At 39.1% G+C, this 15,813-nt stretch overlaps 1 protein-coding gene across 1 annotated transcript; it reads right to left on the reverse strand.

Annotated features, from left to right (window-relative positions):
* Positions 1-935: 935 nt before the first annotated feature.
* Positions 936-9,037, reverse strand: cibar1 (CBY1 interacting BAR domain containing 1). Its single transcript, XM_044138509.1, has 9 exons — positions 8,883-9,037; positions 7,716-7,950; positions 7,562-7,630; positions 6,626-6,727; positions 6,441-6,446; positions 6,171-6,275; positions 5,800-5,913; positions 3,136-3,255; positions 936-1,364 (listed from the first exon to the last, which is right to left on the reverse strand). Exons 1-9 carry the CDS (start codon positions 8,948-8,950, stop codon positions 1,233-1,235), a joined length of 951 nt encoding a protein of 316 aa, XP_043994444.1. The 5' UTR covers positions 8,951-9,037; the 3' UTR covers positions 936-1,232.
* Positions 9,038-15,813: the final 6,776 nt, after the last annotated feature.

Genomic DNA, 15,813 nt, shown 5'->3' on the forward strand with positions numbered 1-15,813 from the left:
GGCACCTCTGACTTTCTTGGCTAAGGCAGGAGGCTGGCGCTTTTTTTGTGTTTTTACTACTCCAGTCGTGCAAGTCTTTCTCTTCGCTCCTGTCAGACCCAGTTTCTTTCAAAAGTCACTCTTTCGCTGCGATAAGGGAGTGGAAGGTTTATCTGCGATTGGAAAACTTCTCTGACTCACCTCAACACACAAACTGCAGGTGATGACTCACTGCTACACGGGCCATTCGGCACAGTAAAGACAAACGGCTACGTGAGTGCGTGCTAGTGTGGCTGTTTGCATACACATTAACCTTTATATGCATTAAGGTGCCATTGCAGAGAGGTTTCATGACACACCACCTACGCACCTTTTAGTCAAAGCCAGTGAGATAATTCATGTCGCTGCAGGCGAGGTTACGGTGTCCCTCGTGTTTATTGCGTATGGATAAAATTTAAGATTTAAAAGACTGTAAATTTTCATTTATTTAGCATTTCTTTAACAGACGTGCATGTGTGCGATAGAGCACCAGAGGCAGAAGAGAATTCATTATGACACGGCCAGCTGCGAACTATAAATTGTGTAGAGTGACTCATGCAAGACAGACAGGAGCCATCAGCGGACACTGTGGTTGCAGCCTCTACCGTGACAGACAACACACAGCATCCTGAACACACAAGAGGGGTTTTTGTCAAGTGTAACTTGCATGGACATGGGGTTTAACTTTGCCACGCATACATCCGTATTCATCCACACGAATGCAAATGGTGTGCCGCGAAAAGTTTCTGACCCCCATTTGTTCCATTTTTGCATGACTGTGGCAGACATGAGTCACTTTTAACTGCCGTCATCACATAACTACTGTCACTTGGACTGATTCACAGTACCGACAGTTTCTAAAATAACAATCAAGCTCTGCTGGGTTTTTCGAAATCGAAAACCTGGGTGAGAGCAGGCCGGGTACTTTCATTCTTTTATTAGACAGAGTACCGTTTCACTGGAACATGACAAGTCATACAAACACAGTGTATATTTAGAGAATGTCAGATATAAAAAAATAGAGCTCAAAATAATGGCTTGCTGAAAAACAAACAGCACAACATAAAGGTGTCTTCTACAAAACATGACAATGAAAACGTTTTTCCACGTGTGCAAGTTCATCTGGAAGAAACTCAATTTCACTTTTAACACGGCTAATCTGTATCTTGTTTTTTTTTTTTCCTCCACTGACAAGCACAAAGGGTTTAACGAGGTTAGTGTTCGTCGTCTGAGTCCTCGTCTTCATCCTCATCACCATCCTCCTCCTCCTCCTCAGATTCATCCTCGTCCTCTTCTTCATCCTCCTCCTCCCCTCTTCTCGTCTGGCGGCCGGAAGCTCTTTGTTGCTGTGACAACAAATTAAGTCACTGCGCAACTAAAACACTTTGCAGATATTTATTAAGCACACGTTGTGCTTTGGCTGAACCCAGAATATTTCCGTTCCATCACCTTGTCTAATCAGCAAAGTTCGCACAACCCAAATCAGATCACATTTCTCAAAACTGATGTTTTACTTTCAGTCTTCTGCTTCTAGTTTTCACACATCATGTAAAACAGGTTCTGCAGCGCAAGTTTCTCCCCGTCAGTCTGTATCTTTCTAAGCGGTAGTGATTGCTCCCGGATAAATTCAAATCTAATCACAGGAAGGGGGTATGACAAGTCTGAGGCATGCTAGTGTGACAGGAGTGTGTTGCAATGTGTCTCTGAAACCTTTAATCAGATCATCTCTGGACAGATAAAATATCTGAACATACCGGGGATATTCAGCTTCTGAAGCATTCCCTCAGACACGCTGCCTCACACCGGAGTTGATGCTTAAACTGTGATACAATTTTTAGATTATAACCGTAACATATGTTATTGGGATTTTATGGATTAGGACCAGATCCAAATTCTTCATAATTGTGAGGTGGGAGAAGAATAAAACATGGGTGTCTTTTTCTTCCTTACAAATAAAAATGTGAAAATTCAGCTCCCTCTGAGCCAATACTTTGCAGAACCATTTGCAGCAATTACACCTGCAAGGATTTTCTCGCTGCAACTTTTGCAGAGGTTTCTATTTTATTTTTGAAAAATATCTCTAGCACAGTCACACTGGGTAGAGAGTATTCTTACAGATCAATTTGGGAAAGTGCAACTTGATCCACTAATGATTTTCTTGTAGTAACACTTTCTTCTTGCCACTCTTCATTTGTGGAATGCATGACTAATAACTGTCATGTTAGCAGTTTCTCCCACCTCAGCCGTGAATGTCTGCAGCTCCCCCAGTTACACTGGGCCTCCAAATTGCTTCTCTCATTATTCCTGTCCTTGCCCAGCCTGTCAGTTTACGTGGATAGTTATATCTTGGTATTTGCAAATGTGTCACGCTCTGTTTTAAGATGGTGGACTGAAAAGTACGCTGTCACATGTTCAAAGCTTAGTACATTGTTTTATAACCTTACCCTGTTTTAAACGTCTTCACAACCTTCTTGCTTTCTTTGTGATACTTTTTGTTTGTAAGGTTCTGTAAAGTCTGTAAGCTTCCTTTTATCAAGACTAAACTGAAATGTTTTCAAAGCCATTGTTTGGAATACATTTTATTTAGGGGTATCAAATAAAGGTGGTTTTCTATTTGCTATTTAAAAAATATGAATCTGGCCATCTTCTTTTCTTCCACTTCATAATTGTGGACTACTTTCTGTTGCTCTCATCACATAAAATACCAATAAAAGTTATTGAATATGCTGGTTGTAATTGGTGGATAGTTTTGCAAGAAACTACAGTAAATCCAGAATTAGCCACTCACAAAAATGAGCAGTTCTGGGTAAACTGTTAATGTTGGAGAATATGGATAACATATGCAGCATGCAGTGACATGTGCAAATTAAAGAGAATGATGGATGGCGGAATGCCGTGCTTCTTCTCTGACAACTCACTTATCGAGCACCAGCCCATGCTGGCATGAGGAAGCCGCAGTTTTTTTAAAAACAGCGGTTGAGGTTTTCTTTTCTTTCTTTTTTTTTAATCACAACAATAAAACTTACGCAATAGCAAACATGAAAGATAAAATGATTACAAGCAACCCATGACAGCGGGAACTTTCAGGGAAATTCTTGCTTAGACGTTTCATCTTACCTGCAAGGTACCTGATGTACCCAGGAAAGACCCGGTGTGATCAAGGGACGTCTTGGAATTGGCCCGCACTATGTCTAAGCGGGACTGGAAATCAGGGGGGTGCAGACAATTCCTGAACACCTGCCAAAACCAGAGGGGGTTGCTGAGTCAAAACAGTAAGATACTACTGAGGGATTGTTATAGCAAAGCCTGCATACCTAAACATCAACCGAACAATGCGACAAATAGAAGGAATGAAAGCAGCTCGGAGGTTATCAGTTTGACACTAAGCTGTGATTCTAACCACGCCAATGTTTTTCAGGACTCTGGGTCAGGATTGTCTTCATGCCTATCATTGTGCATGTTTCAAATGATTCAATCTCCCATGTTTTGCACAATGAGTCACTGTAAACCAGCCCCATCTCAGCAAAGAGTTTTGTTTGTATATGAATGGAAGGCAGATGAGTCAGAGCAAAAACACACAGATTAGATGGTGACGGGCAGAGGGAAACAACACAAGGGCATCTACAGGAGGAACTTTGCTCACTGAGAATCATCGATCCTTTGTTTTTCCTTTCTCCCTTAAAAACAGCCGAGAGAACCACTCAGCAGATGATAAACAAAGGAGGAAAGGCTGGGATGAGTGATTGAATGGGGCCGTATTGACCGCAGATGACTTCAAAGTTAAGCCACAGGGTGTGGACTATAATATGTCGGAAAATTAAACAAAACCCTCAGGTTTATCAAACAAAGACCAGAGGATGTACTTCAAACTGGATTAGGATTTGGTGAAAAGTATAATCTAATAATGAGATAAAGCGGATAACCGTAAAAGTAAAGTGAATTCACCAGGCAGACATGTTAAACACATTTTTCAGCTTAAATTCAGATGCAATAAAAAAAAAAGTATGAATGCAGAAATGCCTGATTTCATTAAGCCTGTCAACACCCACAGAAATCTTCTATGTTCATGGTCTGTTAAAATAGCATAGAGGTGAACGTGTCTTTGAATCGGGGAGAAATGTTTGTTTGGGTTTATAGAAACCTCGTCACCCAGGATTATTTTACAGGAGCTACTATGTTGCTTTGTTGCAGCCCTTTACCAGATATTGATTAACAATTAAAACTGTGGACGGCTTAAAAGCCTCATTATGTACAACTGTGGTCTGTGAAAGTGATCATGTGACTGAGTAATGAGATTTTCAATCAATTATTGGCAGTTCCTCTTTATTTGAGATCTGACCACAATCATCTCACAGGAGACGAACATGAGGATGCATTTTAGTGATGATTGTGGTCACAACTGTTTCCACAGAGATTCCCAAGATCTTTTGGTTGGATCAGTAAGTGTCAGGTAGACAAGTCTCCATTATTATCTGAAAAGGTCATTTATAGTGAGGTATGAAGGACTTGGACCAATTGTTTTGAGATTCTTAATCTATGTAATGCGTTTCATTTAGTGAATAGAGTTATTGAAATAAACTTTTGGAAAAATTCAAATTTTTTGTTTATTATAGTATATACAGTACACATACTCAGCCTTATATGACTGAATGTTCTTTAATAAGTTACAAAGAAACCACTTTTTTAACCAGTTAATGTTTCTCAACAGAAAAGCTGACTAAATCAAACTAAACAGTCTGAATAGTCAATAGTGTTGAGGTTGGGTGTATTCCAGAAGCGTGATGTTAAGCCGATTTACTTTTCCAAAAGTTCTTGGAATAATTTTGGGTTGGAACACCTGCTCTTGTTAAAGTTTTTCCCAACTGACCAAAACTGTTAGATGAAGCGAAATTGTTTAGAGTGACGCCCAACAACTCAGCAACCACGAGAACCTGAGCTGACCGCAAACTGAGAACACAGTGAGTTTCATTTCAACAAAAACTAAAAGGGTGCCAACAAAGAGGGAAGCTTGTGCTCCGCAATAAAACCCTTTAATTTTAACTTACGCTAGCAGTTACCCACACAGACAGTCCATCTCTGTTCTAAGAAAATTTTATGATCAGAGGAGATAAAGACTGAGTGTGTTGGCCTCGATGACAAGAAGAAATTTTAGAGAAGTCAAGGTGAGGTTATGAAACCTACAAATATTGTGCTAAATATTAAGCATGCTGGTAATAGCATCATGCCGAGCTGCAGTCTTGCTGCTGGTGGCAGCGGTGGATGAAATAACAAAACAAGACCACACGCAGCTTCTTTCTATCCCCTCCAACAGTTAAATGGTTATAACATGGACAAAAATGTGTGTTTTGAACAGACAATGATCCCAAACACATTAAGTGTTTGGTTTTGAAATGAATAAAGCAGTCTAGCATAAAGCTTCTGGATTGGCCCTAAACTCAAATCAATGTGTTTAAGTGGTGTGACCCTATTGCAAGAAATCAAATAATACAATCTCTCACTTCTCATAATAAGAGAAGTTAAATACCCAGCCAAAAATGATGGAAAAACTCAATGATGTCTACAACTCTCTGCACCTTGCTAAGCAACATTGAAGCAAATATTGGTGGATATAACTGTATATTTATGAGACTGTACGGATGATTTTGTTTCTCTAACTCTAGTTTTTAATATTAAGTGAAGTTGCTTATTGTGCAATCATGCCACCATAAAGATAAAATACCTCAAATGCATCTTGAAAAACCAATGAGTGCATGTCAACGTTTCACAGGCACATCTCCATACCTCCAGGTCTGCTTCCTCATCCACACTTTGGATACTTTGGAAGGCCACAGTGTAGATCTCCAGAGCCTTGGCATGGAAACACATTTCCACTGTCACAAATTCACCAAAGACTTTCTATAAGAGAGGAAGACACAGATAAGATCAACAGAAAAGAGTGAGAGTGAGAGTGAGATGGAGCGGTGTGTTGACTGACAGGAAACAGGGCAGGGAAGCTTGTAGTGAAACAGGAATAGTTGTCAGGCAGCAAAAGATGAGCCTGTGTGTGGGCAGACTCCGGAGACTATGCTGGTCATTACTGTCTGGTTTCAGTTTACTGTTCCCCACTGCTTCATAGAAATAAAATAACCTGAACAACAATTGAAGAAGAGGACCTTTATGTCCTGGATCTTCTGTCGCTCAAACTCATCTATGGTTTCCTCCAGCTGCTTGGTGGTTCGTGTGGCATCCATGGTTGCTCTTTGAAGCTCAGTTTCAGCCTGGGTGCAAGAAAATCCATATAATAAGTACTAAAAGACAATAAACACCTATGAAACTCTCAAGAAATTAGCATTTTTGATGTTCTTCCACTAAAGTGGAACAAAGAATGAACTTTGTAAGAAACAGTGGAGAGAAATGAAGCAGGCAGATCTCATGGGGCAGACCTGAGACTGAAAGTTTAATTAAGGAAACACAAAAAATGAGAATTTTACTTTATTAGTTGAATGCTAAACAAGAAAAATGTGCTTCACAGATGAAGCACTTATAATTAGAGATAGTAATTAGCTGCTACTACATGAATGTTTCTTTGTGTTTTTGATCAAGAAGTAGAGAAACAAAACATGGATACAATGATTTGTCTGTCTGAAGGGTTTCTAAGTCTGGTCTTCTCGAGTTGAGCCATCTGTTTGGCTTCTCTGTCTCGGGCGCTCTGTGTTGCCTTCAGATCCTCCTGCAGAGACACGAGACATTTTTCTCATGATTTCAATCAGATAAAATTTTAAACTGATGAGGTGAGCCACAGAAAATGTGCAACAGTTGCAACTCACATAAGGTTAATTAACCTAGTAAGATTGCCACTAGAAATGGGCAGTTAACAAGGTATAACAAGACATAAAAGGTCATACAATACCACGGTTTAAGCGGTGTTTTTATACGATGCCAGAAAGGTGCTGAAATTGCCACATATGAGCCATAAGTATAGCTTATGGTACAAGAGTGAATAAATGATTCACTCTTATGCCATACAAGTAAAACAAGTTTTTACTTGTTTTACTTGTCTCTTCCAGTCACAGATCTTTCGTCTATCCTTGGTTATACAGGGTTGAGGCGAGTGGAGGCTGGTACCAAACTCCAGATGCTATTGAGTGAAAAGCGTGATAGATTCTTAATTATTTTACCTAAATATACGGTACACATACATATATTTGAAACATCAAATATCTTTGGCATCTTTGGAAAGTTTAAATTTCATACAATAACTACTAAAAAAAGCACTCTAAATGCTACAAACAAACAATAGGCCTTACTTTCAATTTTCAGTATTTCACAGGGAAAGTGCTGACTATTGAGGGTACCGAATGGGTTTGCATCGCCTTATCACTGAAACAATACTGCCCTCTTGCAGTCATGCAAGGTCATTGACAGGGACTATAGTTGTCTGTTCAACAGCCTCCAGGGGCCTCTTTTTAAAACAAATTCACACATTTTAATTGTGCAGCTATGTTGTTTAGTTCAACTTTAATCAGTGTTCATCAACCCAAGCCGGGTTCTCTGTAGCCCTTACCCTTTTACGTTTCACCACAGCTCCATAGCTTTTTAATGGCTCTATGACTCTGGCCTCAAGTCTTTCCACCTATAACGTGATTTACATGTTAGATTTGGTCAAACACGTCATTTAAGTGTGACTTAAATATCATGAAATGTAACTGAAAATCAACCTCAGCTTGGCGGTAGTCTTGAATCTTGGCAAGGTGCTCTGCAAACTGCTTCATTCCCCTCTTTAGGTCTGGCGTCTCCGTGTCGGCGTACAAGCCAATTTCCCGGACAAGAAGGTCTGCTTTGTCTCGCAGCCTGGCTGTTTTGCGGGCATAGGCAGCAAACAGTTGGCACATATCTCCAAAGTGTTTCTCCACTTTGGTTATGTTCTCCTGGATCTTCCTCGTCTGGTTATCTCTTGAAAGGTCAGAATGAATTAGGTCCAATTAATGAAAACAGAGCTCACACAAACACATTTGTGACATTTTTATTTTGTTAGAGGACATTGGTGAATAAACAGAATCATAAAAACAAAAGAGCTCACAAGACAAGTGGTGGTGAAGTTTAGAGCAGAGTTAGGTTATAGAACAATAGACCAACTTTTGAGCATCATGTGGAAAACTGTTCAGTACATGTAAAGTACGGAGTATGGCATGACTTCAAACCTACCAAAGCAAACCAATTAAACAGCCTAGGCAAGGATAACAATAAACAAGGAAGCAGACAAGAGGTTCATGCCCCCCACAAATCTGGCCTTTGCATTCATGTGTTAGAATGGCCCAGTCAAAGACCAGACCTATTAACTTGAGAATCTGCGAGATGTTTTCTTGATGTGCAGAGATAGTGGAGAAATAACCCAAAATATTGCAATGACAGATGTCTATAAATTTCATTTTCAGATTTAGTTCATATAAGACATAATTTCCCTTCAACTTCATGATGGTTTCCTATATGAGCTACACTGAGGTCTAAGTTTGTAATTTCGCAAAAATGTGAACAACGTTAAAGGCCCACCGATAACATAGAATAACGTAGAATCAGAAAATTTATACCAACTGTAAATAAGCTCCCTGCATCATAGATACACTGAGGATATAACGTTATGGATTTCCAGATTCTTAAAGAAAAAAACAACAACAAACAATCAACTCACTTAGACACGTAGACAGTAAATGAAGATATTTAACAATATAATTCGGCGAGAAATCAGTAGAAAAACGTTCAGGAAAAACCAAAATAATTAAAGCTATCCTAACTACTGAGCTATATCACTGCTGGTTTTGAACCTGATTTTGTTCGATTAAGTTTCGTTCTAAATTATTCAAAATATCCTGATAAATGAGTTTTACCTGGCTCTCGCATCCGGCGTGCGACTCATCTCCGCAGACATAGAAAAACGGTTTACAGGAATGTCCATTCGCTCCTTGCAAGCTAACTAGCAACTAGCTAGGTTGAACGCCAATCGACGGTTTCCATGGAGTCACTGGTTCATTTCCGCTTCAGAGTTGCATTCTGGGAAATGAGGTCTTTGACTCCTGTTGAGATTTCATTACGTTTATCAAGAAATTACTTGTTTTTTCAAGAAGATGTTAGGCAACCATTTTATTTTAGTTTGTTATTTCTGCTCAGACAAAGCAATCTTTAAATTCAGCTTCGAACTTGATCTGGTTAAACTTTAATTTGAATGTAAAATTTGTAGCTAATTCGTCACTGTTTCTCTTTCATAAAATTATGAATAAGCAACAAAATATGTGTAATTTCTGAATATTCAGATCCAATCAACAGAGCGGGATGTCTAAATCACCCCACTCAAAATTGTGATGCATTGCATTACAGAAGCCCAGAAATGGTCTCTTTTAGATTATCTTGTTGCCAAGACTAGATATTATGATCGCTGAAATAAATGGGAGCATCATTGTAATTCCCTCCTCTGTGTTTGGGAATGCATGAATGTCACCAGCTGCTACATCTGCTCCTTTGTGGAAAACGTCCAAAAACCTTAATTATCGTGCTTAATCATCCGTGGGATTGAAGCAGGGGAGTTTCCACTGTAACAGATTGGAGATGTAAAACAAGGCGAGCATTGAGGTGTGTGCCTGAAATCCCGAGGGAGATCATCTTATATACTTTCAGATGTGGCTGACAGTAGTATAGATAACCTTTTTTTTGTAAGCTCTTTATGATGTGACCCTAATCAGTTATTAAAGTTTGAATTTTAAATCCCGTCTATGAATTATTTTTTGTCAACTGTATTACTAATAAAATACAAAAACAAATAAAGGACTGGGAAAAAGTCCTGCGGGAGCCCACATTTGAACACAAATGTCAAATTTGTCAAGTCACTTTAAATTCATATATTCAATGTAAAAAATAAATAAATAGCCTACATGAAATGATGAAAACGGTATCTATTACTGGTAAGAGGGACAGTTATTGATTAATTTAATTGTTAAAATTCTATATTAGATATAGGTTTAAGACACATTGTAGGATTTTTTTCCTGATATTTGCATTGTAATCAGTGCAATGGTTTCCCGAAAAAAAAAGTCTTTAATTGTGATTACATCATCCAGCCACACGATGGCAATCCAGTTCTGTTTATCCCTTTCATAAACCTTTACAAAGTTACAGGTGAAACTTCAATCATTACTTCCCCCTCTCAATCTGTGAAAAATAATCTTCTGACTCACAATGTCTGTTCAGTTCATTATCATATATTTACATTATTTACACTGCTGAGCCCTGGATAAGATTTTAAACCCCTAAACCTTACAGTACAAACAGCAGCTGCCTGTCTGTTCAGCTTTTGGCTGTAGGTTTGTGCTACAAGAAGCTTATGGCTCTTAAATCATTTAACTTGGCTGCTGCTAAATGTATACAGGGGTTGTGACATCTGCTTTCACTGTGGGTTTAACTTAGTTGAGGAGCAGATGGTGTTTGTTCCAAACCACCAGTTAATATGGAAAACACTGCAGCCACCGGCAGCAGCTCTCTCTGCTGGTTTCATAAACTCCTCGCTGTCTCTGTCCCTCTGTGCCCTCTTCTTCAGTCCTCTGCCACCCTCTGTGCTGCAGTGGCACAGTCGCGTGGCCCGTTCAACAGATTGGGAATGACATATGTCAGACGTTGAGGAACTTGGTAGGGAAGCCAAGTGTGTGTCTCTCAGCATGCTTGTGTGCTGAGCCCTCCCCATTTCAGGTGCGTGTTGTTTTGTGCGGACCCCAGATGTGAGACATTTCTTCCCCGTCAATATCAAGATGGAGTCTGTGGGAGGCCTGTGTGTGTTCAGGGAGGCAGAGGATTATGAGCGGCATGATATCTTGTTTGCCACTTGATGCATAAAATGAAGTTACAGGCTGAAAGTCAATATCTCATCATGCTGATTTTTGTTAACTTTTCTCAAACTCTAAACTCCTCTGATTTGACAACACATGGAGAAATAAACTCCGGTGGGAAATATATCTGTCCTTCCTCTATACTCAGTTATTATTGTTCTAACTCTTATAAAGTCCCTAAATTAAGAATCGATTTGTTCTCAAACTCAATAAATGCTCTCTCGGAGCATGTCAAGATAAAGCGGAATTCCCAGATCAATCTGACTGGCAGAGTAGATTTGGCTACAGTTCAGTTTTGTTTTTTTTTTAAATCCAAAAAATAAGAATATGAAAAATATAAGAGAGTGTGGGAAGCAATTCCAGCTGCACAGAAGGCCTAAATGCACAATAAAAGTCAAAATTAGAAGTGGAGGCTCAAATATATACATACGCCCTCACAAATTTTTGATAAAATGTTCTTGCTTTTTAGAGCAAAGCTTCTCTTGCTTTTAAACACATATTTAATTAAATTGAATTCAGACTACTTCCAGAAATTTAATTCTAGTTTTCATCATGAGATTGCACACTCTCTAGTTCTGATTTCAAATTAAATTTTAAAAATTGGAATCAATCCTTCCATTTATTATGAAAAAAGTACCTAAGCATGCCAGCACCACCGTGTTTGCTCTTGGGTTTGAAAGGAAGCCTCCTCCTCCTAATTCTTGTCAGCATTTGTCTTGTCATTGTGCCCAACCAAGATAATCTTTGTCTAATTTGGCCATAGAAACGTTCCCCAGAGGGCATTTAGTTCAATTTTGGAGCAGGGGTTCTTTCTTCCTTGGCACATTTTCAGCCCATCTTAATATTAATGGGAACATTCTTGTAATGTTCCAGAGTCTTTCTAAGCCTTTGAGGTCTCAGAGTTGTGCTTGAGCACGTGGACGATATACATGAAAAAAATCAGGTCTGTGCAAAGAAACCAGCCAATATAAAATCCATCCATCCATCCATTTTCTGTACACCCTCGTCCCTTAGAGGGGTCGGGAGGGGTCCAATACAAAATGTCTATTTGAAATTTACCAACTTTACAAAAAAGACTGGTCAAATATGCAGTCAGAATTATGCCTGGAGCTTGCTCATGGCTACAAAAAACATGTTTTCTTTACATATTGCAAAGAGAAATTACAGGCCATATATTTGAGGCTGTTTGTATCATTTTGACTTAGTGTGGATTAGAGATATTCCACAATAAATTTAAAACCTCAAAACCTCAAAACCAATAATATTTGTGCCCATGATGAATTTATGCAAAGCAGCTACATTTGCAATTTCTCCTAATGCATTATTACTCAGATGAATATGAGTTTTGCTTATTTGATCATTTTTTTTCCTCCTGTGCACATAAAGCCATAAAACTCAGGTGGAATTTTAGATGAAATTCCACGTTATTCCCCTTTAACTCCAGCAACCTTGAACAAAAGTCCTCACTCTATGGTAAAGCGGGTGCTTGAAGGGCAAGCCAACGAAGACATGGTCCAGTGCTTTTATTGACCCACTGAAAAACCTCTGTGCGTCTCCAGAGGCTAAGAAGCTCAGGTTAGGGTCTTTGTTGTCTGCGTTCATTAGTGTCTGCCTCACCATCCCTCTTTCTCTCTCGCTGCTCTCTCTATCTCCTTCTCCAAACACCTCGTTTTTTTTTTCCTAGACTCCCTCGGTCTGTCTCTGCTGCTCTTTTCCCCCAAGGAGACGGAGAAGAAAATGTCACCAGAGCAAATTAGTGAGAGCCTCCAACACTGCCTGTCTCCCTCTGTTTATTCCACAGAGTGATGGCATCACGAATGGAAGTTTCAAGAACTTTATGTGTGTCAAAACTTCGCCTTAGTCAGGTGTGAGACTCTGTGACCCTGGTAGTTTTAAAGCATTTAAACATACTGTATATTGCTGATTTACTGCTTTGGCTTATCAAAAACACTTGTAAGATACAAGATTGGCTTAAAGTACAACTCCAAAACATAAAAAAATGCTGATATTCTTCTTCTTGTCACCCACTAGATGACACTAGTCGGTCAAATACATTTGTATAGTGGATCAACATTCACTAAGAATGTTTATTTTGTTCCATCTTCTTTGCAAAATAGCTAAGTTTTGATCAGATCAGATAAAATGTGGAGTGAACATCAGTTTTCAAACTTTGCCTCAAATTCTCTATTGGATGTAAATCTTTGCGCTCATGGGACCATACTAACACATAACTATCCTCTGATCTAAACCATCATAATTTTAGTTGGTTGTTTCAGGTCCTTGTCCAGCTGGAAAGTGAGCCTCTGCCAAACTCACATGTATTTTGAAATCTAAATGAAGTTGTCTTCCAGGATTTTTCTGTGTTTAGGTCATTTTTCTAATTAACTTAGATTGGCCCTGCTGAAGAAAAGCCTTCCTATATCATAATACTGCCTCTACCAAGCTTCACAGTGGAACTACCATGAAACCTAATGTAATACATTACCTTAAATGCATTAAGTTATGTATTTAAGGTAATGTAGTTGAATACATTTGTGAATTTCGTAATGAAGGTTCCTAGATACACATGATTAGTCATATGCTTGTCTGTCAAATTAATTTCATTGCATTCAAGTCTGACATGAAATGAAAGACATCTCTAAAAAGATTAAAAAAAACCCAACAATCTAAGAAGAGTGTTTATTTAGAAGAAAAACTATTGAAATAAATGATACTTTAATAAGTATTTATACTCTTCTTAATTAATCCATCTAAATATCTTTTTGAGCATTACACACGTTAATTCTTAATCACATTATGTGCACAGCGCATTACTTTTAAATTTGATTATAAATAAATTTGAAAGTCTTTTGAAATTGGAAGGTCATCATCCCTACATAGTTTCTTTTTCATATTCAAGTAGAGCCACTCCAACATGTTAATATTACTTCCACTCATAAGTAACATGTAAAGATAAAACATTCACTTAAACCTAGATTTGATAGAATTATGAATAATTTTGGGCTTAACCTGTAGCAAACAATTTTTTTTTAAAATGTATTCCTTTTCATGCTATTTACATATCTCTTCCATGGGAGCTCTCACGTGGAGAGGTCACTGTATATTTACATATATATGTATAAAACTCAGTCCATTTTCCTTTATCACCATCACCATAACTTATTCATAGCAGTGTATTTATTCATAGCCTTTACTTGACTGAAACACATCAGACATAACGACTTCTCTCTTGGTCTGGCGTTCTCCGCCTTAATGCATTTTAGTGGGGCGAGGGAGAACGCAGCCAGACATCTATCTTTGCAAACAGATGGCTTAAATGCATGTTAACTTTAGCGTCAGTAAAAAGGTCTCGCCTTAATCTACACAGTGTCTGTCCGTTGGGGGAAGACAAGAGCACTTCCAGGACTTCTGAGTCACTGACCACAAAAAGGCCTTAATTGAAAATGACCTCAGACTGGGGTAAAGGAGGAAGAGGCTTAGCTGAAAGAAAAATACAGTACACACATGTTTTGTGTAATCTTTCTAATGAGAAAATGATCAAAGTTTATTAGATTTTTTTTAAGTTATTGATGTGCTAAATGATTGTTTGGATGTTGTCAAACGTTATCTATCACAATGCCCATTTCTGAGCTAGAGAATGTCTGTCAGTCCGCATCCATCCATCCTTGGCCTTTAGGTCGCGGAGCAAAGAGGTTCAGGAGGGCAAACCTAAAAGGCATCTCCAAAGATACAGTTTACAGCTTTTTCTAGTGGATCCCAAGATGTTCCTGCAGAAGAAAGAGCATCTGAATTCTGGATTTGTCGCCTCAGGGTCTCCCACTACTGAAACGTACCCAGAAAATGCCCAAAGAGAGGTATCCAATAGGAATCAAGAAAGATCAACCCAGAGCTACTTTTGCTTACTTCTTTTATGTGGAATACAAGGTAAGGTTTGGGATCTGTACTAAATTGAGAACTTTGTTGTTTGGCTCAACTGACAGGCAAAACTTCCAGCATTACAGCAGAGAAGGCCCTGATCCAGCAACTCATCACCATCCTACCATCACCAGTGAAAAAAACAGCAAAATATTTCAAGTTCTGTGCTGGAAGCAAAGACTGATCCCTGTCCAGGCCTCAGTTGCAGAGAAGCAGGCCATTCATACTGCCCTTTGAACCGCAAAAGTGCACACTGAGGGACACGGGCTGAAAACATCCATGAACCACAACATCTGAAAAAAGCAAAGATGAGACCCACATGTTCCCCAACCAGACAGCCTCCTCTCCACAACTGTCAGCTTGAGATCCTGCCAATGACCACTACAAACAATGGGCAGACCTGACCAAGTTTGAAATGCACTGGAAACAAATTAAACCTTGAGCTGAGAATGCTGACACAGCTTTAGTTGTAAAAGGATTGGTTAGCCTTTGAAAGGCTCCCTGAATGACTGCTGACACCCAGCAGTCATTCAGAAACTGAACCCCAACCCTTTCTTGGTAAAATGTGCAATTTGTAGCATATCGTTTATACCAATCTTTTAATCTGAATATCAGCTATCTCTTTCAAAGAAAGTCAACATGCAATTTTTTATACACTATATTCCACATTGCATCTTTTGCTCTATCTTACACTTTGCACCAAAACAAAAGGCAACAAAGCGAGCCGAGCAATCTACAGCAAGAGTAAGAAGAACGCAGAAGTACCTTTCCACAGAGCTACTCCACTGCCGGATGAAAGTGGCCACTGTCCTTCTGCCATCAATATGCAAATGGGAAAAATGGCCCTTGAGTGCGGGAGCAGCTCCCTCAAGTGCATTCATTAGCCACCATTAGCATAATTGATTCCCAGTACTGCCATAAAACTGGTCACTCCTCGTGCCTCTCACTCTGGAGGAGGGGGTGAGTCCTCTGGGGACTTCACAAGCTAACTTCAATCATAAATCACTAAAGGACACGACTTGCCAATGGA

This window comes from Gambusia affinis, linkage group LG14 (genome assembly GCF_019740435.1).
Source record: "Gambusia affinis linkage group LG14, SWU_Gaff_1.0, whole genome shotgun sequence".
NCBI lineage: Eukaryota > Metazoa > Chordata > Actinopteri > Cyprinodontiformes > Poeciliidae > Gambusia > Gambusia affinis.